The 27,271-nt window shown below is 40.6% G+C and overlaps 2 protein-coding genes across 6 annotated transcripts in view; one reads left to right on the forward strand and one right to left on the reverse strand.

Moving 5' to 3' along the window:
- Positions 1-27,271, forward strand: part of iyd (iodotyrosine deiodinase) — a 36,000-nt gene that overhangs the window by 1,367 nt on the left and 7,362 nt on the right. For 3 of the 5 annotated variants that reach the window (XM_063901947.1, XM_063901943.1, XM_063901948.1), the window contains exons 2-3: positions 1,020-1,164; positions 23,139-23,268. The gene's annotated coding sequence lies outside the window, so the exon portion shown is untranslated. Of the gene's footprint in view, positions 1-1,019; positions 1,165-6,007; positions 6,032-22,241; positions 22,333-23,138; positions 23,269-27,271 lie in introns of those variants that run through there. The other 2 variants (XM_063901944.1, XM_063901945.1) reach the window with 2 other exon arrangements.
- ppp1r14c (protein phosphatase 1, regulatory (inhibitor) subunit 14C) lies at positions 7,284-26,909 on the reverse strand. Its single transcript, XM_063901952.1, has 4 exons — positions 26,568-26,909; positions 12,289-12,372; positions 11,840-11,872; positions 7,284-9,804 (listed from the first exon to the last, which is right to left on the reverse strand). Exons 1-4 carry the CDS (start codon positions 26,799-26,801, stop codon positions 9,730-9,732), a joined length of 426 nt encoding a protein of 141 aa, XP_063758022.1. The 5' UTR covers positions 26,802-26,909; the 3' UTR covers positions 7,284-9,729.

Consider the following 27,271-nt stretch of genomic DNA (forward strand, 5'->3'; position numbering starts at 1 on the left):
TTTTTCATTCATTACACAATATGATATTACATGATATGACATTAAACCTTTGAATCTTGAATCTACTGGGATCTATTAACTCTTAAAATAAGCAAATAACAATGTATATGGTCCGGTCCCAGGTGCAACAATGCAAATATGTGAGGGAGGGAGTTGTTAATCAAACACTATCTAATCAGGCAATACAAAGGATGCCTTTGTTGCCTTGTTATGGGTGTGTACAGGATTTAACACGTTATCTTGTCTTAATTCCCAGTACTAAAGATAAAGTTGCTCTCTGTTACATCTTCATTCTGACAAATATAATGGTAGACAGCTGTTGTCACCTTTTTAGCTATGCATTTTTAAGGATGATCCGTTGAGTTTTATTTGGTTTCACAAGCAGGAGGTTTTTAAACCCAAAAAGCCACACTTAATCTTTCTGTCTGTATGAATGATTTAAAATCAGCACGTTCTGAGATTCCTGATTATGATAATAGAATTGTTGTTGCTGTAAAAGCCAGTGGTTTTGAATTTGAAAGCCTTTCAATGTGTGATTGTTGTGCCATATGACCACCAGAGAGAGCCCTCTTCTTACATTCATAATGTTTGACTCATCAAAAACATCTCAATCCCTGAAAGGGATTCAATACATTTCTCAGTAGGTTTTATTTATACATAACTAACATATTTCACAAGATTCATTATTTTATTGTATTGTATCAGTATTGTTTTGTGCATGAACATGACTAGCTTTGATTTATCTTTGATGTAACATTACCACAGATTTGATCAGTTCCCTACAAAATGTAATGTTTGCCGAAAATGTCCATGAAAAACACACTGCAGAAATATAAATGGCCGTTTCACCTCACAGTTTCCCTTTAACAAAGAAGCATTTCAATTAGGAGAAATGAGACGTGAGACAAAAATAAACCAGACCACTTTTATTTTAACTAACCCAGAGCTATTTGAGCAAGGATTTGCTGTTCCTGGCTGGATGTTTGCTAATCTCCGCTCATATCTCTGCTATTTGCCAGACTGTGCAGGCTTACCCCCCCCCCCCCTCTGGACCCCCAGTAAAATGGCTACGGATTGGTGGGAGGAAAACTGAAACCATGGCAACCAGCTGTTTGGCAATTCCTCTGGTGGAGGAAGGGGAGGGAGAAGACATTGGCCTGGAAGGTAAAAACTCAGACACACACACTGAGAGACAGACAGACACACATCTGGGCATCTCTGTGGGGGTCAGAGATAGAAAAGGCTGATTACAAACAAGGGAATTTACTAATTCAGTTCTCCTAGTCATGTTTAACCTAAGCCCTTTATTTTCTTTCTTATTTTGTATTTCCAAATGCCCTCTAGACAAAGCTACCTCCTGCTCCTCTTCTTTGCTGATTAGTGTCTGTTTATTTTGTTTTTGTTTGCAGCCTGTGTCAGAATCAGACGTTGGTCATGGGGTACAGGTTTCAGTCAGTAGGTGGTGGTTAAGCCTGGAGTGGCGTTCAGGGTCCCATGTACACAATGAAAGCCTCCCCAAACTGTCTGTAATTGGTTCCCACAGGACATGGCTCTTGAAATTCAAAAATCAATCCACACAAAGAAAAGAAAATATACACACTGAGTGTCTCTGCTTGGAATATGAGTAGTTACGACTGATCTGAAGTGAGGAAAGACACAGGAAGAATTTGTCTTTGCATGACTGTGAATGTGCTTCCAAGATTGAAAGCAAATAGATGTTTCCACTTTGGGATGCTGATCCTCTGGTTGATTAGTGCTCGAGGCTATTCTTACTATGGTGATGGTGCTGAGGAATAAGCAGATTGAGGAACTGATTGGTTTTGAGGACTTGTGGCCTCTTTGCTCTTCTCCGATTCTATTTGGATTAATTTGAGTTGGTTATGCGTGCGCTTACATTAAAACCCACAGTTCTGGCCTGCGGACATCAGAGTGGAGATCAGATACGTTTTCTAGATTAAGCAGGCTGGTTTAACTAGCAGTATCTTAAATACAGCGACAAACTGCATCTTTTTTTATCCCGAGGGATTTGGCATAATGCCCCCGAAAACACTTTCTACACAACATTATATATTCATTCATTAAATAACGGATAATCAAAGTTGAACTATTGGGGGGAAAAATAAGACACAATGCTTCTTAAGGTTGCTGTATTTATGGTTTGATAAGATTTGATTTACTGTCTCGGGCATCACAAGCATTACACTAAATATAACTCTTCTGAATCCTGATTCAGTCACATTGCCCAATTCGAACTAGCAAGATGAAAACATAGAAATCCTGCAAAAATAACCACATTTTTTCCATCTTGATTCAAGTTGGAACACATTTATAGAAGGAAGCTGTTTAGAAGTATGTGTCTGTAGAGCCTATAAACGGTCTACTTCAAATGGTTTTAAATTAGAAGAGATTATAAGAAATAGTCAAAACCATTATTGTTATCGCTCCCGTTAGAAACTCTATTGGAAAAACCTATTATGTAAAAGTGAGAATGCGACATCTCTTATTTTCTGTATGTAAAACAGTCCTACATAATTTAATCATGATTTACCTGTCGTTGAAATACTTCCGACAGCAATTAAAGGCAGCATAGCACCTTATTATGAGGTGCTGAACAAGTGTAAAACATCTGAGAGATAATGAGGTAAATAATGCATAAGCTGCAAAAAATAATTTAATACCAGCTTGCAGAGACATGCCGCAGCGTTGATGATTGTAACACATCGCCACCGACAAAACACTCATCTCATCAATATAAAAACACATATAAACCGATGTTGGTTTAGCGGTGAAATCCCTTAGCAATACAATTCATAAATTAGGTGCACAACTTGCGTATGGTGCAAGATGAGAATGTGCTTGATTTTCTATTCATTCAGTTTTGCAAATGTTACATGATATCACACATACTCTGGCAATTATTAATGGAGCACTTTGGAATGAAGGTTTATCATCGACTAACCCACATACTCAGTGAATAAACAGAGACAAAAGCAGACAACAATATGTGGTTATGACCCTGATTGCACCACTGAGTAGTCTGCCTCTGTGTTATCCTCGTTTCACCTTTTAAACAGCAGACAGACGGGACCATCTCTCAATAGTATCATTCTCATTCATGTGAGACAAATTACTGTTTATTTCCACATTTCAAATCAACTAAAACTAGCAACAGCACCTTTAACTTGCCTTTGGATACCCGTTGTGCCTTTAATTATTGTCTTTTTTAAAAAAAAGAAAATATAGTTCAGTCTTTTTTTATTACTGTGATTAAATAATAATATTTTTAGATCAAATAAGACCATGTCTGTGTTTTTGTGCTAACATATTAGCCTCTGTAATTGTCTCTGTCTCTACATAATTCAGAAGAAACAGATGGGATAATTGAGAATGATCTGAACTCAGCCCCTGCAGATAGACAGAACCCCCACTAGGACTCCCCCCATGTAGTCTAAATAGACTTGCCCTGCCTTGAACACACACACACACGCACACACACACACACACACACACACACACACACACACACACACACACACACACACACCCACACACACACACACACATACACACACACTCTCATGCTCTAACTGCAAGCTGTATCTAGGTATGAGACCCTTTTACAGCAGACCGATCTTATCCCTCAGGATATGCACAAAAACAGGGCCAATCACAAGAGAGAAAACAAAAACAAGCAGTTCATAGACAAACAGGCTAGCAGACATATGGCCGTGTGACCCGGGTAAATAGTGCTATTAATTCTAAATCCCTGCCATTAATCCCTCCGGTGGTTATATTGGTGTTGTCTACACTGCTGCCTCAATAACAGCAGTGTTTACTGACATCCAGGCATTTATTGTTTGGGGTAGACTTAGTGCGCTGCTGATACGTAAAGCGTTACAGTCACAAGATTGGTTGTCTACCACCTGTCCATTCTAAATATTTTGGATAACTAGGGATATTTACCCCAATTTTGTACTTGATTTACATTGTGGGGGGAATTTTTTGGGGGTACAATGAAGTTCAAAATCTATTAAACAGAAAATGTTAAGTTGCTAAGGTCAATTATGAGTGTGTTCCAATCTTATCTGTAAAATGTTGTCTATGGCGAGGAACTTTAAAAAATGCAGTTGTTTTTAAGGAGAGGTTAACAGGACGTTTATTGATCCTAATGACTGGACTGCTCCTGCTGTGTTGAATAAAAAAAGGTCCAAACCATTGTGTTGAGAACTTCTGGAATAAAAATCTGTATATAAAACGGTATATAAGGTAGGAAAAACTCCCCCTCAGCAAAATAATGCAGTTAAATGCTAAATATGCATTGAATTTGCAATCTAATACTGTGAATTGGAGTAACAAGGACTATTTCTTTACACAAAACAAATGCTTATACTTTCACGCTAGACATTGTTACTAGAGCTTACATATTTGTACATTTTGTTAATAATGCCTCTTTACATTTACATCATCAGAACTAAGTAATTCTTCCACTACACACTATATTCCACCCATCATACTGTAGCGACTGAGCTAAATCATAGTATGACGTCTTTGATTTCAAAGGGAATTTGAATTTTGAACTTACTAAAACTGCCTCAGACGGCTGCACTAAAGCAAATCCTGCTCATTCGGTCAACTGTTCTATGTGTACAGTAGTAATTTAGTAGTAATAGCAGTAGTAGTAGGAGATCTTGAAATGGTTCATGTTGGCAACAAAGTCTGTGTGATCTTGTTCACACCTAAATCATTTTATGCTTGAAGAGCCAGAGTCGTAACATATTGTCTGGAGTGCTGTAAAAATGAATGAGCTCAGTGTAGTGAAATTAAATAGATTTCCCACAAGAAGTAGTGCCGGTTTTGCCACACACACATATGCAAGCTGTGTAAGTAGAACACATGCATGCGTGTTATATAGTATTTATAGAGTCGGGAACAGAGGTTGTTCCCAGGGATTCGTTTGTACTTAAAATTGAATCAAATATTCAGTAAGTGTCAAAAGTGCTAGAAATTACTCAATTTGGCATAACTTTATAATGCACTTTGTTTCTAGTAATGGTCCTGTCGTAGCTTTGGAAGGAGGAGAGTCCTGCATGCCATGTCCTCCTTACCTACAAAGCAGCAGGGCTAGTGTGTAACGCAGGAGGTGAGAGAAGAATTCCCTCCCCTTACTTCTCCTCCTCTCTGTCTGGGTAAGTGGTGCTGTACTGCTGAGTTAACTCTTATGTGAATGAATGAGCAGATTGACACGTGGGTCCAGCATTTATCTGATGCTGCGGTTGGGTCCCACACCAGTGGAGACGAGATGGGATCTGTCTTCAAGCAGAAGAGAATTGGGAAGAGGGGGCTTGCTGCTGGTGTCAAACCTATCGCTCATCTCTCTCTTTAACGCCCCGGCCATTTACAATGTCTGTCTTCCTTCTACTTTCAATCTGCTCCCCCCTCCCTCTCGTTCTGTGTCTCTGAAGTATTGGCATGATGGATCACTGCACCCACAAGAGAAAAGGGAAAAAATATAGTCAATTAGAAGATGGGGGGGGGGGCAAACCGGATCAAGAGAGAAGATGAAAGACAAGAGGGAGGGGGATGGGGAAGACATGGAATTTACAGTAGGGCCTGGTGTATTTGTATTGCATTGCTTGACTATTAACTAATAACAGCTGATAAAGATTATTCACCCTTGCCAATTTAATTTCATACAGTCATGCAATTTTCTCTCTTCTGTCAAGCAACTGTCTCAATTCGCATCAGTTTTGGTATTCTGAAGGAGCATGACCGACAGCGACTGAGCTGGTGTGAGATTAGCTGGTGTGCAGCCAGCTGACTGAACCCAGGCAGGCTGTTGGGGGGGTGCTCTAGTCCTTTACTATTCTCCTCGCATTCACCTTGCAGTCCCAATTATTCAAGGCAGCGTGCACGAGCGCTCCCTGTCAGCCAGCCTCAGCTGTGAAAAGTGGGTCATGGAATTTAAAGGCGCACGCCGCCTTGTTGCAATGCGCTGGCACCGCTTTGGCTTCTCTGGTCCTCCCGACACGCAGTAAGTGTGTGCAATTCGGTTTTCCTGCAGTGAAATCCACAAGGCTGTTTGGGAATGTGTGTCAGCGAATCAGAAGACATTCATTAGCGCGTTCTCTGCGGCAATAAATGCTGTGGCACATTCACCAAGTGTGTCTCTCTCTGTCTGGCTCCTCTGTAAAGTGGCTTATATTCTTCCACGTGATTTCCCTTTGGAAATTAAATTACATGAGATTTTAATTTGCAGTAAGGTTGACTTGTTCCTTCAAAGACCGGTGATCATGCAGCTCAAAGTTTCATTGTGATTATTGTTACAGTGGCCCTGTTAAATCTGAAAACTGGGGCCACTTTCTACATAGCAACAGTGTACAGTAGGCCAGTCCATATGGGGCTAGACATGCTGCAGAGAAAGGCTACTCATGCGCACATTGAGCAATAATGTCATACACTGATGAGCTCTTTACAGGATCAGACAGGGCTGTCCTACTAAACCCCTGCCACATCGGGTGGCACTGAGAAGGAACACATTGGCAAGCACAATGCTCTCATATGCCCCTTGTGTAGAAACAGATACAGAGGACCACACACACACACACACACACACACACACACACACACACACACACACACACACACACACACACACACACACACACACACACACACACACACACACACACACACACACACATTTAGCTAGCTTAGCATAATGACTGAAAACTCAATGATGCAACTATTGTCCTTTTTTACAGCTGCACAGAAGGTTATATATAGTTTGGTTTGTTGTTTGTAAGAAGTATAATGGAAAACTACTGGTGGAGTAGCGAAGGCCAAGGAAGATCTAGGGGCGGATACATAAATTGCTTTTCTTTCTTTTACACTGATGCTCCACTTGTTCTTGGCAAAGGTCTGTGCCCTTCTGGTTACAGTTTGTGTTTGTATGAATTATTGTTGTTTATGTAAGCGAGTATTACGTCAGTTTTTTGCATTTATTGACAGTACAGAAAATACACAGGTAATGGGGAGCGAAATGTGTCAACATGCAGCAAAGGGTTGCAGGTTGTACTCAGCTACAGTACATGGGATGCCCACTCTTCCAACTGTTTCTTGTTTTTAGGCTAGGCTAAGCTAACACGTTGTAACTTGGCCTCACATTTCCAGGAAAGACATGAGTGATATCGCTCTTCTCATCTTACTCGAAGCAAACTATTGTTCTAAATAAAGTGCAAACCACACATCCTTTCCCTCTAAAAACTTCAAAAAATCCACACAGGGAGCATCTGTTTAAACAGTACAGAGTCCTTCTGCATTTTTATTATCAGCAAAAACAAACCACACACCACATTACATTTTAAAAACAAGAACGCTTATTGTGGATGTACAGTAAAACAAAACTGCAGCTGAAAAACAGAATATTTTTCGTCTTAATAATTATAATAAGAATAAAAGGTATAAAAAGGAAAGTGTTTTATTTTGTGAAATTAAAAACCTTTGGGCCAACAAAATGTTCCCCTTAACATGCGACTTTAAAAATACATGCAAACAAAAAGCTTTCTAGTATGGAACACTTTCAAAATACTCTCCACATGAAATCCCATAAATTATAAAATATCAGCCTAATGCCCCTGAACTGTTTCTTAACAGGGGAAAGCCTATGGAGTACCTCAACATGAGTCCTGGAAGCTGCTCGGTTGCTTAAAATGTCTTCCTCTTACCTTTGCCTTCAAATCACTCACCCAGAAACAAAATACATTTTTCAAACAAAACAACCTTTGAGTGCGCCGGACGCAAATCCAGTCCAAATTTAGAGAAAGAAAGCAAAGAGGAGGCCACTTAAGACTGAACGCACCCCATCAATAAAGACACACATTTCTTCCAGACACATTTCTCTGGCATCAATCAACAGTGAAAATGTGTTTTTTTACACAACCAAATCCTGGGAAGAACATCTAAAAACAGCACCATTTTAAAATTTCCTGGATTCTCTCCAACGCGACCGTCACGTTGTGTCAACACAAAAAGTTCTACAAAGTCAGACATGGTAACTAAGTCAATAAAAGTATTTTTTGCTTGATTATAAGATCATAATATCTATACTCTTCATCAGTGTTCTCTCTCTGTTGTTAGCATGCAAGACGGGTGCTTTGCAAGTGTTACGTTAAAACCAAACATTGCCCTGCTTTTGTCTTTGGCAGCTGAGGGTTTACAGTATAATATGGCAGATTCAGGTCTGCGCCACTCGGCTCGGAAACTCGATTGACTGCTCAGAAGTGAAATCGGGCCCTACCCCGTAACATGATTGTACCAGAGCTTACAGGTTTGTGAGTACGTTGGTGAACATTGATAACAATAAATAACTAAATCCAGAACTTATACCTGGGATTATACAATTAAAACCTATTCTCTGGGATCTGGAAAAACATCAACAAAAAAGAAAATCTACGCCCTCTCGCAGATGTTGACAAACTCAACAAACAATCGCCAGGGAAACGCCGTGTCACACTAACGCCGCCATGATGTATGACATTTAAGATGTAGTACTCCCAGTTTTGGCACACCCTCCCTTACAGGACCTGACAAGTGTCAAAGTTTCAAGTTGTCTTCAGGTTATGACTCAACCATAATTGCCTTTTTCGGTTGTCAGAAGTTAAGGTTCTGTGTTGAGAGAAAGAGTGATTGGATCCTGAATTTCCTTAAAGGCAAATCACTATTAGAGTTAGCAGAGTTAAGTGAACCAGAGTGTATTAAAAAACAATGTATGAGCTTTGTGCTTAAACCTAAATGACCAACCGATATGTAATCTGATGAAGAAGAGCAACGGACAACACCATTATAAGGGAAAGGCTACCATCATACAGGTTTTGTAGTCTCACACAAAGAACTGCAACACCCATCATGCCTTTCTGTTGGCAAATATACACTAAAAGAGTGGGTAAAAAGCTGATGATTTTCACAATATTTGAGCCTTGCTCGCTAAAATGTCCTCACTCTTTTCCAGAGTTTACACATCACAAAAGGACCAAACTGATGTATTGACGCCTTGTGCTTAAAATAAAACTACAGAGCTCCCTCATATCTGAAGCGCTGAAAGAGTAAGGGTAAGCAGGGTGACTTTAAAGTAGGACGAAAACGAAAACTGTTGAAGACCACATTTCAAATCACATGAACAATAAATGGCAACATACAGTATATATATTTTTAAAGAAGTTACAGTAAAACACCTTAGTAAAAAAATGACAAAATCTTGAAGCACTGTGTTTACATAGTGCTACAGCTAATTTCACACCTACTGCAGTACAAACATTTTGTAACTACGTCCCCTTTTGTTGGTGTTGTCAGTCTGTATGGCTGTTGGGATTACAGCGTTAGCTTGTAACATGGCGCTGAAATATGGAATTGGGTGGTGTTCATGTTAAAGCACAGTAGCAGTTGTGGCATGTTCCAAGGCTATACGTTTTATTGTGGCTGTATATTAAACATGTCGGCTCTGTTTCGCTTACGTACCTTTTAACAGTTAAATATAATAATACACCTTGTCATTCTACGTGATGGTGAAATGAAGTGCTATATGCATGGAGCCTATGGTGTATGTTTGCAAATTGCAGAATAGTTACAAATGCTGTTATGTTTAAGTGTGATGACAGTCCATGTTGAGTGGGTTAAGTAGGTGGAGCTGAGATGATGCAGTTTATGGTTGATTTATGGTGGATTTCACAGCCATTATAGGCCCTTCTTGGTTGGCGCACTGAGTTTTCTCATTCCCCTTATCCTGGCCAGCAGATCACGGACAAAGATCTGTAAGGAAGAGAGGAGAAGGGTCATTCACACACAAAAGCAAACAAAAAAAGTATTTCCAAATAGTTAGAGAGGCACTAAAGTTATCAAACAGGATGATTATGTGCTCACAGTGGAGAAGAAGATAATCATGTGAATCTTTAGATCTTTAGATCTTCCGTTTCTATTACAATTTGCAGACTTAAGTAGGCAAACATGTCTTTCCTTTATGTTTGGGATGGTTTGGTTATGATATGATTATATGAATTAACGTCCTACATTATTGCAGAGCACATAAATGATCAGCAAAAGATTTTAGTTTTTTTAATAGTTGCATTTTTGAATTGTCTCCTTCGCTTTCTTTCCAAAAAGTTGGACGAGAAGCTTGATTACTCATGTCTCTGCATTGAAGCTATGACCAGCAACTTGTTAGCTTAGCTTATCACAATGAGTTGAAACACAGTTAAACTGCTAGTCTTGGTCCGTTGTTATGTTTAAAAAAAGAAAACATTTACCACATACCAGCTTAAAGGTGCTGGTAAGCAGAATTACCCTGTGTTAGAGAACCATGTTTTCATTTTTATGTTAAGTTAAGTGGCTGGTTTTAGCTTTAAATTTAGCGTACATACTGTACATTAGAGTAGAAGCAATAAAAAGAAAAAATGAAATCCACCAAAGTATTGCACTCCTTCAAGAGACACACATTTAAACCTAATTGCAACTTGTTTCATTGTCAGAAATTGGCATCTTGCAGGAAGGAGTAATAAGTAATAAGTGATGGTTAACAAACACATGGTAATAAACTCTGAATATTTCTTTAAATGACCAAAGGGAAATACTGGATTAGGAGGAAAGTATTTTAGGAAAGGAACGAGGATAACGACAACCTACATGTTGGGCTTAAGAAAGCGCTTTAGAGGTCCATGATAGGGTGACGGTGGTGGAGAATATGTTGGAATATAATCCCTCTCATATTAGTAGAGGTGACTCTGCTCATGGCCCAATTACTAAAGCCTCCCCCTCCACTTTCTCTCTCTCTCTCTGTAACTCTCCTCCTCTATTTTCCCCTTCACTCATGTCTGTCTTTCTGCCTCTAGCTGTCTTTTCTTATATCCCTCTGCATCCCTCTCCTAATACCTCTTCCTAATAGCTTCTATCCCTCACTTTCCTCCTCTGCGCTCCTGTGATTCTTCAGTTTCATTTTTTCTTTCCACCTCCCTCCATCACTCCCTACTTTTGTCATATTTCTCTCCATTGGTTTCTGTCTTTCACTGTTTATCCCCAGCTGAGGCCTTCTTTTGGGGATTGTGTTCAAAATGGCATATGTGCTACTCCATTGTCAAGGGATTACAGTGTGTGTGTGTGTGTGTGTGTGTGTGTGTGTGTGTGTGTGTGTGTGTGTGTGTGTGTGTGTGTGTGTGTGTGTGTGTGTGTGTGTGTGTGTGACACTGGTTTGACATCTTTGAGAGGCTTTCTATACTTGTGACCTTGTAGTGGTTGTTGCAGTTTGACCTAATGCCACACACACACCACACAACACACAACACACACACAGTCCAGGCCTAACAACATCACCGCATGTAGAGGTAATGTGATTGGTCTGCGCTACCTGTAATCACCAAAATAGCTTAACCTTTTCTCACCCTAACCAAAACATGTTACACCTTTTGTCACACACATAGACACACACAAAAACCAACACTTAACATAATCCAATTAATTAGCTAATAAACAATTTAGTGCGAATGTACACAGTACTATTTTGCTAACAGTGTTCAAGCAATGTCTCTCCTTTTTGTTTTTAGTCTTTAGCCGTTTGTCGTATTTAAGTCAGGCTGATAGTGGAAAGAGACAATGAACCTGATTGTCTCAACACAATCATTTACCCCACATGTATACATGTAGGACACAATGCTTCTACATACAGTGCTGCATATACAATTCACTGATGTCAATAATGACAATATAAGCATCAATAATGTCTGTCTACACACGAGCTAATGGGTTATTGATATTGAGCTTTTCATTGTATGACAGACACACTGAACATACTCACCTCTGTTGGTTTGTAGCAGTCTATTAATGATTCCTGTGCAAAAGAAAGTAAAGGAAATAATGTGATCAAGAGTGACAGCTCTCTGAATTTTCATTTTTTATTCACCACCATAAAATGTCAAATGAATTTACAATTTGATATCAGTTTTGTAAGTGGTTGGAGAGCATGTTGTTAGGCTATGGTACCAGTCAGTCAGAATCCAACAACCAGAGTGTCTTTGAAAACACCAGCATTAAAAATCATCAGAAATACAACATAAAGTACAAAATGCAGCTTTGACGATAGAACTCAATTGACCAGCATGTAAAGAAGTCCCATTACAAGACTGAAGAGCGAGGATTTTCCTGGTGCATTCAAAGACACTGAGGTTATATAATATAACTGACTGACTGTATGTCTGGTACAATAGAGCTAAAGAGACATGACAGATAATCCCTAAGTGTGCGTACCTGTAGTTTGCTGGCTCTCTCGTCGTCACTGGTGACCTCCAAGAGGTCATCTATGTCTATCTCTACCTCTGGCATCTCTTCCTCCTGAAACACAGAAACAGTCTTGGTTAGTAAGGAAGACAGTGCCATGAAACCCAAAAAAGAAAAGAGGCAAACAGAAAATATTCATTTTAAACCAACCCATCTCTAAAGCCAACCCCCATCACACACTTTCTCTCATTTTCAGTTCTTTCATTTTATCTCTGTATTCAAAAGACTGTTTCCACGTCTCTGCACTCCCGAGCTCAAAGCAGCCTGAACAGATATTTGCCTATTAGGAGCAGGCATCATATGGAAATGTCATTGTGGTATATCACGCTGTCGGGCTGGGCCATTTAGTGGTTCGGTGCTTCGAGGCTGTTTTCTGCTCAATGCCACTTCAAAAGGTCCTGTGTTTTTCCGGTTCTTTTTATTTCACCACGAGGCTTGTGCAAAAGGGGCACGAAGGGCGGATCAACCCTCTCCTCCCAACTACCACATGACGTATGTTCCTAACGTTCCCTCCTAGGTATTAGAGCCAAAGAAACCATGTGCAAGTGCAGTTTTTTTTTGTGTTGTGGCCTTTACCAACAGCTGAACTGCTCAGTTACAACATACTTGATGATTGCAGCAAAATTGACTCTTTTGTCTCTATTGACTCTGCTATCCCACGCCAACATCAAACGGGAAAACATCAATATTAGATCATTTCTCACCAATTATGCCGAATGCCAAAATTCATTGTCAGTACAGGAAATTGTATGCCTTTTTTCTTTAGGGACAGAAATAGGACAGAAATGGGACTACCGTAGATCGACGTTTGTGAAACGTTGCAAAACCTCTTACAGTGTCACATAAAATGTGGCCTTTTTGGCCTAACCTTAACCCTACCTAAACCATTTGCTGAAGGGGAATCACTAACCTCCGGATAGCTCAGTGGTTAGAGCTGGTGGCTTACTGTATATGAGGTCACCGCTGCCTGGTAAGCCAGTCCGAATCCTGTGCGCCCGAACATTTCAGGCAATGTCCTCCCCCCTATCTCCCCCTTTCAAATCCAAGATCTCCAAAAAAAGGCCTCTGGCCCAAAAATACCTTGTCAAAAAAAGCTAGAGTTAAACGATAGCATTGGTCTACGATAATGAATTTATTCTAGGGTTTTGTACTGTCCAATAACGATGTTCCTTCCTGGCTCTTTAGCATCCCCTTCTACTGCATCATGGTGAATTCTCTTGAACTAACTTCTATACATCTTCGATCATGTTTTTGATGCATTTAGTAGTTTGGATAATCCCACTGAGCATCAAACATCCAACTCTTTGGCTATTTGTGGCATTTATCGTACTGACTGGAAAAATAAAACCAGCTGTGTCTGGAAAATGTATTCACACCAGCTGACTGACCAATGAGCCGAAGAAAACAATGGCTGATGATTAACTGATAATGTATATCATTTTGTTGCTTTTAGTGTTTGAGCATTTCTTACGCCAAACACTGGTTTAATGGTTCGCTAAAACAATTAGCCATTATTTACATGAAAAAAAAGCTCTTAATACCATACCCTCAATACAAGACTTTAATACCCTTTTTGCCCACAATGCTACAACACTGAAACTGTGTGTGTGTGTGTGTGTGTGTGTGTGTGTGTGTGTGTGTGTGTGTGTGTGTGTGTGTGTGTGTGTTTATGTGCTCTCAGAGGACTCCTTTATGCTTTGGCCTGGAGCATGCACTGATATTCAGACACAGGAACGGGAAGGATGGAGAGAAGATTTGATTTTAGCTCTCAGCATTAAATCTCACTCACTGTGATTTCACTTTTTTGCGTGGGGGTTGATGTGCACAGAATACAATTAGCTCAAAATTTTACCTTTGAAATACGATACCAAATGTAACACATGAAGCCTGTGTGCTACGTGGTTCTGTGCTCTATGTTTGACGGCATGACTACAGATGAATTGCAACTGGAGTTTTCATATAAATTATATACAGTGATGATGACCATATACAACAGATATGTATAAGGACCATGTAAGCAATAAACACACAGACCTAACTTCCAAAATCCCACTTGACATCAGTGACACCTCATTTGCATTAATTTTCATTGGTTCATACTCACACTCGCTCATAAGGCTACCCCACCTTCATCCTCATTCCTGAGCTGTTAAGAGGCATTTACACAGCGTGCATTTTAAGCATCTCCCTAAAGTCAAATGTACCCTTCAACCTCTTCTTCTCAACTCTCTCTACGCGTCTTAGCAAGAGTGTCTCGCTTTGAAATTCCCCCTCGTTAGGAAAACAGAAAAGAAAGGCGTAGAATGTGGCAGAACATATCAAAGCCGTTCATTTATTAGTATAGAAGTGTGCCCGCTATGGAACCAGGAGGACTGAGGTTATATGCAAATGCAATAATCATCAGGAGTGTTTTCAAAATACAGGAGAGATAACTGGTTGGATGCTGTTGCTATGGAAAATTCTCATGTTTAACTTTCAGTGGTGTACTGTTCCGTCCTGCAAAACTAAAATACAGTCACTATGATATTCTCTAATACCATATAAAATGGTGTGCTACAAATCCTTGTAGCTAGAACAACAACATAGAGTTAAACACAAAGCTGCACTGACTGCACCTTTGCTAGGCTAGCTGGTGGTGTTACCAGTTTTTAAAGAATGCATTTTGATTCGAGAACAAATGCTAACAGATGACTACGCCTTCTTCAAAGGCTAACTTGCTTACAACTGACAGCAGCTACCTGTCAGTTCTGAAATGTGATCAGGGCACAGAGGTCATGGACTGGGTCACGAATGCAAAAAAACAAAATAGAAGTTGCATAAAAAAAACAACAGAGAGAGGCGTCCTGCTAGCATGCTGTGGTCTGATGAGTTCCACAGGCTACAGAGAAAAGACTAAACCTAATAATAGAGATGAACAAGTGAATTAGAATGAGTAACCGTCAAATGAAAGCTTGTCAAGAGAGTGAATTTAACTCTGTTGTAGCGTGGTTATCCCTCAGACTGAAGTGTTTGTGTCTGTGACCATTCCTCTTGTCAGTAGGCAGTCTGTCACTGTGATTGGTGATGACTAGGGCAAGTATGGCCTGTGTGTGTGAGGCATGACTGCAGGCAATCGCCAACGACGTGCAAATCTTCCCCCCACACACTCAACTTTGTGCCACCATCAATCAGAGAAACGCTCACCACAGGGCTTTGTCTCTCTGTGGAGATTGTGAGAAAGTACCTAAGTGCGTTAAATACACTGCATGCAATGGCAAGAATTTAAACAAAAATGCAGATGGACACTAAACTTGTCGCCGTCCTGCTGGTGATTGAGAGGCTGAAATAGTTGAGGTCACACCCAATGCCCTCTGGGGAGGGGAAATAATTGTTCATCTTGCCAGCAGTGGAAGGGTGACGAAATGACAGCAGACAATGCCAGGAGACATAAAGGGAGGGGCAAAACACACACATATACACCCTCTTAAAAACAACATCTGATTTTATTCTGATTTGGTTAGATGGTAGATGGAGGCATTAGGATCACGGCAGACTATACAGAAGCTTATCCTACAAATACATATTTACATATACCCTAACAACAACAAATAAAATATACCTAAGGGAGATAATGAGAAGCTGTAAAAAAAAGTAAAGAAATGCATCAACTTTTTTTGTTTCGTTAGTTAAATTATAACATTAGAACTGTTACCTCTCTGCACGTGCATATTTTTTTAATATGTTAGTGAAAAGGTGTGATATGTTGTGTATTAAATACCAAAATTGGGCACTGGCAACGTTATGTCTACAGTTTACAATGTAATAGTGTAAAATTGCGACGGAAGAGGATTTTTGGTGTGTTTGTATAAATAGAGACGAATAGAAGCACCATTTTTTTTGTCAATCAAGGGCAAAGGTGTTTGTTTTCACAAGCATAAGAAGGAGCGATGTGTTTGTTGTAAAGAAGGGTACTCTGAGTCGATTTTGTGTGAGAGCCAGCAGCGAGACAGGCCAGCCAGTGTGTTTGTTTTTGTGTCGGTGCAGAGAAAGTGTGTGCATGTGTGTCACACTTGTTTTCACCGACAGCTAAGCAGCCAGCAGGGCTTTCAGTCTGGTTTGTCTGTGGTGAGGTGAATCAAAACTAATGTGAGCGGGCCGGCCCCGTGACTCACCACAAACTCTATTCAGACTCTATTCAAACACTCTCTCCTCGAACAAAGAGTCAAAACTCCTTGTGACAGGGCATCACTTCACTCGGCAACGTGATTCACGATTATTCCCGTTCATAGTCTAATTACCTGAACAAGAACTACCAGTGTTGAACAGTGAAGAGTTAATTGCTAAGGCCACTTGTATAGAACGTTAAGTATGTAAGGTGGATTCAATATTTTATTTTAAGTTTTATTTTCCATGCCTAGATCCACAGCTAATGATTACATAATGGCACAGTAGCTAGCGGCTAACTTGCGATTTAAATACCACAAAACAAATGTGTTTCACCTCAGAAATAAGGTCGGTTCAGAAGCTATGCTAGCTTATAGTTGTACTGCAAGAGAAAAAGCACACAACACAAATGTCAGGGAGAAACTAGGAAAAGCTATCCAAGCTGCTTTGTTTCTTTACTTTTCAACTTCTTTTCATGTTTGGCAGAGCTGAAATGTGCAACTATAGCCTTATCAATGCTAAAATGTAAAAATGATTACAAGTAATACAACCTACCTAACAAATATAAACAATATTTTAGGACATTCAGGCGTTAAATAGTTTAGTTTTTAGGGTTTTTGTTAATGTCAGGTATGTTGTTGGTGTGTAATGTTTCTGTATAATACATGAACTCTTTCCAATTCGGGATGTAAGGATAATATGAAATGTAAATACTGTAAAAAAAATGAGCTGCAGTGACACAGCACTAAGTTGTTGTCAGGACAATCATGGCAGCAGTCAGGTAGAGAGGCTAAAAATGGAAGCTTAGCAATCAAAATCGCTGTCTATCAAATTACATTTTCTCTACGGGTATATTCAGAGAGAGAGAGAGAGAGAGAGAGAGAGAGAGAAAGAGAGAGAGAGAGAGAGAGAGAGAGAGAGAGAGAGAGAGAGAGAGAGAGAGAGAGAGAGAGAGAGATGTGTCTGGGTAATAAACATAAAATGTGGTCCTGATTTAATGAAAGATAAAAACTGAGCACGTTCACACATAGTCTGAAAAGGTTTCAAAGAAAAGTAATCAGGCCAATAAAATAATAACACCCACTCATCGGAAACAGACAGCGCTGTATGCAAGGGAATAAGATTGAAGCCTGGGGGGATAAAAAACAGAACATCTTGATGAGAAATAAGGTGGGACAGGAGGGAAGTAAGGTGAATTTTAACAGTAAGGAGATGCTAAAATATTAAAATGATATTGTGAACAAGGAAAACATGAAAAACCAGTAAAAAAAAAGAAAGAAAAAGGAGGCAATGTAAAATGAACGATCGTGCATGGATGAGAGAACGGCCGCAAAAGAGAAGCTAAAACTAAATGAAGAACGCCAAGTCTGAGACCAGTAATTAGAATCCATAAGAGAAGAAAATAAGATGCAGGGAGATGGGGAGCACACAGATAAGTGGGTCACTGTGATGATGAGGCAGAGGAAGGTTGTGCAATACAGCAAAACTTCACAGCTCAGCTTTCTTCCACTACACTGCCATGCTGTGTCACATCAAAGGGATGAATTCATCTTAGCAGACTGAGTGAGCTTTGGGAAAAAAAGAGAAACTACTGCACACCAGTGAATGGAGGGTGAGGATGGGACAGGTTTAAAAAAAAAAAAAAAAAGTACTTGGAAGAGAAAGGAAAGAAGGTGCAATGGACGAAGCGTTTCTACAGCTATTCCCCTCCCTTTCCTCCCTCCTTCGTCTCCAAACACCCCTCTCCTCTCCCCCTAGGCGATGCAATTTGCTGAAACCATGCAGCGGGGATGATGTGACTTCACTGGATAAAGTTAGCTGCTGCAGCAAAAAGCTCTTTCCCACGCTGATTCAGCTCTACTCTAGAGGACATTGTATATCAGAGACGGGAACCGGTAGAAAAAGAGGCTTGGGGAGGGAGGAATTAAAGGAGGATTCCAGTGCAAGATACTATGATCCTGAAAGCTGAATTTTGGAAGCTAATTATGTGCATTCCTTTATCGATTATTCAACGCTGATTGTGGAGGGTTACTTCTCAACAATAGGGTTGTAGTAGACGGGATGTTAGCTACTGTAATGCTAGATATTCAGTGTTGTAGATACCTACGTACTGTATACCTATGCAACTTTTTGGGGAATTTACAGTTACAGTAGCTAAGAGGTGGATGTCAGAAATCAGAAATGCTTACTTAGTTACCCGGTGGGGAAATGTATGTTGTAACACAAGGGGACAGTGCAGATAGTAAAAAAAGGAAAATGAAATAAGTAGACGTATGTGTTATTCAGTACCATATTGTGCTTTAATTACATTTCTATATCAATTACTCACCCTGTATTGCCTCGATTGTGGGAGAAAATGTATTTTCTTGCAATTAGTCAGCATATGTATGTCTGCACCAATAAGACTTGGGTTGTACTGCACGAGTTGTGTTACAGTTGAATACCATTCTTGGATTCAGTCTTGCTTTCATCAAACGTTGACCCAATTTAATGACATGACGCTGACACACACATGCTGTGTTATGCTACTGAAAGTCCCTGAAATCATCTCATCCTCGTTAGCTCTGAAGCCCTGATTTAAAGCTCAGAACGAGTATTGTTGTGGATTCAACCATGAAACTACCAGCATCTATGTTGTGACTCTATTTCACAGTTTTGTGATTTGGGGGGCGCATGATTCATTTTATCCTGAGGCTAATGTATTGACAGCTGGGGCCCATTTGGACCTTCGCTCTTCATGGAAAAAAATGGGCTTCCAGCCAAACTGGACTTTAAACGTCAATAAGGGCATCAAGGTCATATGTTTCCAGTGAAATTAATGGATTTATTCAAATTCAGAAGCTATCGGAAATCCCTTTGTTATGAGGACACAGATTGCAAGCAATGAGGAAGTAGTAAACAAATTTAAAGGATAAGAGTGCTCCCTTACTTATAATATCCATTGCTGTCTCTCAGTTCATACAAACATACGAGTAAACACATCCATAGGAACACACCCTGCTGACTTTGAAAGTCAAAACAATAACCTTCCTTCTCTGCCTCAGTCTCCCTCTTACATACACGCGTGAATGACGACAGTGTTTTTGCATCTTTTCCCAGTGCCAACCATGGAGAGTGACTCAGTGTTTGCACACAGCTAGTTTATAAACTGTGTCGGCTCGCAAGCTGACAATGAAACCAGTGATTAACTGGATCATCTGGGGAGGGGATAGCATAGCAAGACAGGAAAGTCAGTGTGTGAGTGTGAAAATTCATCTCGTACCTATTTATTCTTCTTCTATTTTTGCATAATTTGCATCTGGCATATCACTCGAGTATGATCGCCAATTGCACTTTTTTTTTTTGGCCTACCACTATATCTTGGGAGTCTATGGCTCAAACCAATAATTCAAGTTAATAACCTGCTGACACTTTGCTCTGTATCCACTTTCATTCTTCATTCTATCCATCCATATTTTCTCTTTTATGCAACAGGCAGACTGATATTCCTCCCTTGGGTTTGTAGAAATATCTAAAAACACCATGACATCATAGAAGTATTACCGACAACCCCATAAGCGCAGCATACAGGTTTAATAAAGTGGAAAACCATGTGACAGGATGGAAGGAGAACAGAATAGATGGAGGCAGATGTCAAGATTTTTAAAAAATACGATGAAAACTTGCATTTTATGATCGTAATCATCGTTTTATCACATTTTGGGGTGATGTTTTAAGCGGTGGTGGCGTCATTGCTGCCGAACTTTTAGCAATCAAACCTTTTCATGCACTTTGAAGGCGTATGTTATCAGCATAGTCAATGACTGATATGAAATGACTAATCTACATGCATGTGAAAGCCACAGGGATGACAAGAACTAAACGCTCAACAGAAGAGGGGGCGGATAAAAAAAAAAAAGTAAAACAGGTGGGTGGGTGTCCCGGTGGATCCGAGGGTGAGACGAGAAGAGGAGAAGTGTCGAGATGACAGCAGGATGAGGCATGTAGAGAAATGACAACAAGAGGAACAAACACATTGTAACCTTGGCCCTCCGTTTTGTTTTTCAGACAGATATTTGACGCCTTTCTGCCGTTTATAACGGTTTCAGCAGCTGGTGGTTATCTGCTCGCTAAAAGGCCTTCCTGTCAGCACCTCTGATTTGTTTGGCAGCAGATGCATGAGTCTGCAGGTGCCACGTGAAATGTGTCAACGCGCGCTTCGGACACAGACGCTAAGCGAGCGTCTATTTTTGCCCGTGCAATTTAAATGGCAGGGAGATAAATGTCCGCCATCCCAAGCGCAGATAACAAACAACAATGACCTTCCTCGACAGATCCATAAACACATCATGGTCACCCATTTAAACAAACATCAATTGACTAAATCTTCCAATAAGTAGATCTGTCTTGTTGGCTGTAGTAATTGAAGTTATAATGGCAATTCTAGATGGATTTTTCTCAGATTATTTTACACATTTTCTCACTGTTCTTCCCGCCGCTCTAATAGCTTTTTATACAATTTGACCTTCAGCTGATAAATGTTGCAGGGGGCCTTTATTTTCAAAAATAATGAGGTAATCAAGCTTAGCTCACTTCCTGTCGTCAGTCAGAGTGAGATGTATTCAATTGATTACTGACTTGAATCACATCCATCTTCTGTCAGAGTGGATGGATGCACATTTTAATCGACTAATAAAGAGGAAGATGAACCCTTATATACACCAGCATTACAATAGCCCAGATCATGAAATAGCATCCGGTTACACCTGTATGTCTGCAGTATGTCGTACATATAGTGTATCCGGTAACAGTAATGGTAACACAATTCCTATGTGTGTCAATATGTGTGTATTTATCCCGGTGTGCTATTCCTAAATTCTATTGAACGTTGCTAATGACTTGGCTTGAGTTGCACTGTTTACTCGTCCTTTGCTGCCCAATGAGGTCCACATAATACACGGCCAGAAAACCATGAAAGGCAAGTAAAGGGGATTGTTATTGACAAGGTCATGGGAAAAGCAGGAGGGGGAAGAAAGGGGATAATGATACAAACAGGAGTAGATTAGGAAGAAGTCAGTGTTGAGGTCAACAACAAAACCCACATTCCTTTGTCCACAGCGCACACACACACACATACACACACATACACACACACCACCTTGAGACAGAGTTCCTATGCACAAGGGTGAAAGGAAATGACCTCCTGTATTGTGGTGATGATCCAGAGAGAAAGAGAGCAGACATAAGACTAAGTATTATCCTCAAGAACATGCTCCATCACTTAGTTCCTCTGGCTCTATTTGGCCCTAATATGCACACTGACCTATGTGTGTGTGTGTGTGTGTGTGTGTGTGTGTGTGTGTGTGTGTGTGTGTGTGTGCACAATTGAGGACTCATCCATTCACGGAGAAGTAACCCTGACCACTCACCGCCCCATATCTGCCAAAGAGCAGCAGAATATCATCAACCGGATAAAAAAACTTTTGTTACACACATCTACACAGACACAAACACACTCCCACACAAGGCCAGAGGGGCGGAGCGCTGTATGTCGGCAGTGTCTGTGCTCGTACACATGAATAAGCCTAATTGAGTGGGGATCTATTGATGCAGAGCCATGAAAAAGTAGGGCATTACAGCAGTCCCTCTCTCCTCCTTCTATAGCATGCACCCTAACAACACACACATGAAACTGCAGAGTCAGATTTATCGCCCTGTCAATTTCTGTTGCTACGTTCCTCCTTCACTCACTCACTCACACACACTCAAAATCTCTCTTTCAGGTGCTCTCAGACGGACATCACCATGCTGACACAATCTGCCTTTTAATCACCCAGACTGGACCTCAGCACTCCAGTACAAACTGTCTAGTCTCTCACAGTGGGCTACTGAGTGAGTGAGGGGCTAGTGATATTTTGGTATTTTTTTTCAAGAAATTGTAAAGAAGGTAGGCTGAGCAAATGAAAGAGACATGTGGAGTTTAACCATTGGAAATACAAAGAATAAAAATCACTAGGTTTTTGTTGACACACCCTTCAAATAACAAGAAAAGGCGAAAATAAATGATCTTTTTTTCTAGATTTGAACTTCAAGGTGAAATCAAGATTGAAGTTGAAAAATCGGTTTAAAAATAATATCTAATTTTGAAAACTGCAATGCCAAACGTGTTTCTGCTTTTTAAATGAGAGGCTTTGGTACTTTTTCTACATCTTATGGGATACTAAACTAAAGATCTGGGGATGTTTACTGTTGGTTGAACAATATGGGTGTGTTCAATGAAATGTATACAGTCAAGTTGAACTTTTTTGTCACCTTTTTTAGAGCAGACTTAATTTTTATAGTAAATAATCTACCCTAATCAAAATGGACTGATTCAGTGCCATTGTACATTACAGTAGCAAAAATGCAATTTACTTATGCAAAAGTGTTGCTGATTATCACCTAAATTATCATTTGTGGACAGAACCACAAAAATAACTGCCTGTACAGGAGTTGGAGGGAGAAAACACTGCAGCACATTGTTTATAGTTAATGTAATGAGAGCAATGGCAAAAGGAGAAAATAAGATGCTGCTGGTCTCCACTGTATTAAGTGCTGCATTGGGAGCAATGAGGGTCCTTGGTTTTTTCTCTTTCCTTCTGTCTAAGTCATTCCATCTCTCTGTTCTCCCCCCTTTCCCTGCTCTGTCCTTTGAACAGCCAAATGAACAGAGGCAAGATATCCCAGGAGAGCCGAGGGGATCCATCTCTGACAGAACTCACCTTCTGTTATCCCATCGCACAGGGAGAGAAGGAAAGAGGCCGAGGCCCAGCGCAAATTTAAATCAAGGTTAGAAAAAACACGTTTTAATAAAAATCAATGAGCTACAGAAAAAGGGAAAAACACAGTTTGGATAAAAAAAATAAAAATAATAATTGTTGAGTAAATGCCTTGTTGCTTCAAGGTTTAATAAACATTTTTGTAAATGCGCTAATTAGTTTTCTTGCACAGATGTTGATGAGATTGATACAAATGTTATGTCTATGTGCTAAATCTGAAGCTAATATAGGAAGGGCTAGCTTAGCTAGGCATAAAGACTGTTAACATGGGTAAACAGCTAGCCTGGCTCTGGCTCAGCACTTTAGTCTGTGCATTAGATACACAAACGATATAAACTGTGTTAATGAGTGAACTTAAAAGTGCTAGTTGGCAGATTTTTAGAAAAGATTAATGCTAGCGTTTAGCTCTTTTTTTAATGCTCAGCTAAGCTAACTTTTGGCAAGAAAATGTTACATTTCTGAATAAATGTCAAACTATTTCAATAAGATTCTCAGGCCTTTTTGCACTTGCTGTTATTGTCTGAAAATACTTTGGGTCTTTCCTTATCTGGGTTTTTCAACCTACGGTTTGAGAAAATGTTGTACAAGATGAATTGGCACCTTGTTGTTACTGAAACCTGAATACAGTTTAATCGGATTTAACCCTTCCTGCAATCTATTACCATCAGCATCAGTAAACCCCCTCCACACACACATACACAAACTCCTTGATGCCCTCTAGTATCATGTTTTCTTATGAAACCGATACAGAAGCTGACCTTTAAGCTAGACCAGCGTCGCCAAATAAGAAGTATCTCCCTCTCTGTCCCACACACAGTCAACACAACAAATGTGTCCATCTTAGGTCTGAACACGGAGGTGTTAACAGGCATGAAGGGAGTGCGACTTCCTGTTTACAGTCTTGTGATCAAACATCCTCTGTAGAGCAGTAAAGTCCACATGCTCAAACACTGCCGTCATGTATCTATTCCTAGGCGAACAGATGAAACTAAACCTTAACAATGCACCACGGTGACAACGTGTCAAAGTAATGATGTACTGGTTTCATTACCTTCTCTCCTCTGAACAGTGCCAGCCTTCATGTCTTTCTACCACCAGTCAACACTGTGCTTATTGCAGCATGATATCAGACTGGCTACAACGCCACAGAGCCAGGGGATTATTATGTGATATTATCCCATTTGCTGTGTGAAAGACATAATATGAGGAGGTGTCACGCTGCTGGGAATATCCAGTTTAATCGAGATTGAAGACACATCTGCAGACAAGAGAGTAGAGTCTTTTTCATCAGTAATGCCACAATGGTGCCATCCAGTAATGACAAGAGACTGAGTGCAACACTAAAAGTGCACTGTGATTTGCTGTAGTGTTTTGACTATTCTACTGGATATGCATTTGCATTAAACAAATCACAGTTTTGGAAGAGAAAGGCAAATGTTACACTGCCATGATTTTACTCTTAAATGCGCGCTAGGCCGGTGCTCCCCAGCACTCTTCATCCAAACATCAAATAATTTAGTCGATCCGCACGGGAGGACCTTCATAGGACATGTAGATCAAGCGAACCTGCTGACAGCAGACTGACACCCAGCCAAGAGCCCATCCGGCTTTGAAATGTAAACCAGTCCACACTCAGACGGCTATGCAGCTCTTTTCAACTTAAGTGAGAACCACAGCAGGAGGAAGCTTGCAAACAAGATGACAGCCGAAAAAGAAAATCCTGCTTAGGTTATGGATGGATCAAGAAACGATTATCTTTCGGTCATATTTATGTAGATGTAAGCAGTTAGCCGCTGCAAGATAGTCATATGTGCCTATAGTATGTGGGAGGAATGATGTGCATTGCAATGCTATGTCAGTAGACAAACTACCAAGACAGACAATGATGCTTCGATGTTGACATTCAGACTCCTGCTGTGATTTGTGCAGGTGTTTCCCTTCTGCACATGCGCACCAATACAATCAATCTTGGTAATGATGTGTAGCCACACGCACATCCCTTATGCTTTATATTTTAATATAACGCATCCCCACAGTGTCGTCTGACAGGTTCATGTGTTCAGGCACGTGTATTCACGCTCAAGCCGCCTGTTTCATCTCTGATTGGCTGCGTTCCGAGGTGACAGACTGACTGTATGTGTGCAAATGTGTGTGCGCGGACCCTCTGTTGCGAGGAAGGGGGTCAGAACCAGAGGAGGTGATTGGCTGGTGAGGACAGTCACAGCATCAGCACATCCTTAACCCACTGCCCTTCTTTCCCTCTCCTAGAGTCCGTACCCTTCCCCCCCTAACTTGACTCCGGCAGCATACTGTAGGGCACACACGCATGCACTTACACACCACCTATAGAATCTCTTTATTTCTGCACCCCCATCTCTCTCTCTTTCGCTCTCTAACCACACACACAAATCCCTGCTCTCCCCCTTTAAATCTTAAAGAATGCCACTTGTGAATGCAGAATAATGGGACTGTCAATATCGTCTGGTGACAGATCATCCCTCGAAAGGTGAAGAGGGTTTAAAAGGTCAGAAATGTTCGGCAGAAACGACTGAGGAATTAATTTCAGCACAAAAACCCTCAGTTAACGGGAACTGAAAAAACTATCATGTCCTCTTTACATCATTTTTGCTTTAGGGGAGGACCAGATCCAGGATTTAAAAAAACACTTTTTGAAAAAAGAAAATCTAAATCCATTTTCTCATCATACACCTTGAATATAGATGATCCAAAACACCAAAGGGCCAAAGATGCAACCATGCGGTTTCTCTCTCACTCCCCGTCTCATTCCTGAGTTAAACCAGCATTACTCTCTCTTCCTCTCTTCCTCAGCGACAGAGAGGATAAGAGAGGAGACAATGTAATGGTGTCAAAGTCACAGTGTAAAGAGGCATCATTATTACACCAGACAGTTTTTGTGTTGCTTTTGACGCCTCTTGCTATTCTCGACTCTGCCACAAAAAGCCAGCAGGTATGGGTGATGAGGACAAAGACACACTAATAAACCCAAAGACACAGTCTGTTTAATGGAGGATGTTGGGGTTCGCTGTAAAAACGGGTGCATTTTTTGATGCCGGTGCAAAGACAGAAAATCCCACATGAGCAGCAAAGCAACTTATAATATCACTCAACGCATGCAATAAGTGAGTCCTAATTTGATAACATATTTTGTTCAAGCCATCTAATTGCTAAAGCAATTGTGCAGGATTTTTCTTTTCCTTGCAGTGTACACCTGTCTACCTAAAATATCCATATGTCTTTGAAGGTGTCGCCCTCAAACCGTGTTAGATTTCATATTTATGCTCCACTCACCTCGCAGTCATACAACTCGCTGAGCTGCTCGATGATCCACTCCTCCAGGACGAGTCTTTTCCGCAGCTCTTTTCTGTCGTACTTGACCGTCACTTTGCCCTGTCTCTTCTGCACCGGGTCGTCCCCGGTGATGGGGCCGGAGCCCACGCAGCCAACTCCGGGCGCACCTTGGAAGAAGACGCGGCTGCCGGCGGTGGGCAGAGGGGCGCTTGTCTCGGTGCTGGTGGCCGACATTGCGAGATGTTAAGGGTTAGTGTATTAAGAAAATGCTGCCAGTGAGTGGAGACTACTGTGCCGAGTGAGACTGAGAACTGCACAGCAGACAGGAGACTGTGAGGAGCTTTTAAACAGCTGCTATTTAAAGCACAGCGCCGGAGACAGCCGAGGAGGCGGAGCGAACACTGCAAGAAATGAGCATCCGAGGGTGTGAACATTGAAATCAAGGTTTCCATTAAAAAAAGGAAGCCTTCTTTTAACCAGTGGCGTGCAAATGCATAGTTTCCAAATGTGCATTATGTCATTTTCAGGTAGTAATTGAAAATGTCCCCTCTGTGGGACGAATAAAGGGATTCTGATTCTGATTCTGATTCCGATAACATGTTAAACCGTGACCAACACACTATTGCTAAATTGGTGTAAAGGGAAGTTCTGCAAGTGTTTGACAGCTGAATTGACTCTAAAATATGTCATATGCAGGTTCTGAC

The sequence above is a fragment of the Eleginops maclovinus genome, chromosome 15 (assembly GCF_036324505.1).
Source record: "Eleginops maclovinus isolate JMC-PN-2008 ecotype Puerto Natales chromosome 15, JC_Emac_rtc_rv5, whole genome shotgun sequence".
Taxonomy (NCBI): domain Eukaryota; kingdom Metazoa; phylum Chordata; class Actinopteri; order Perciformes; family Eleginopidae; genus Eleginops; species Eleginops maclovinus.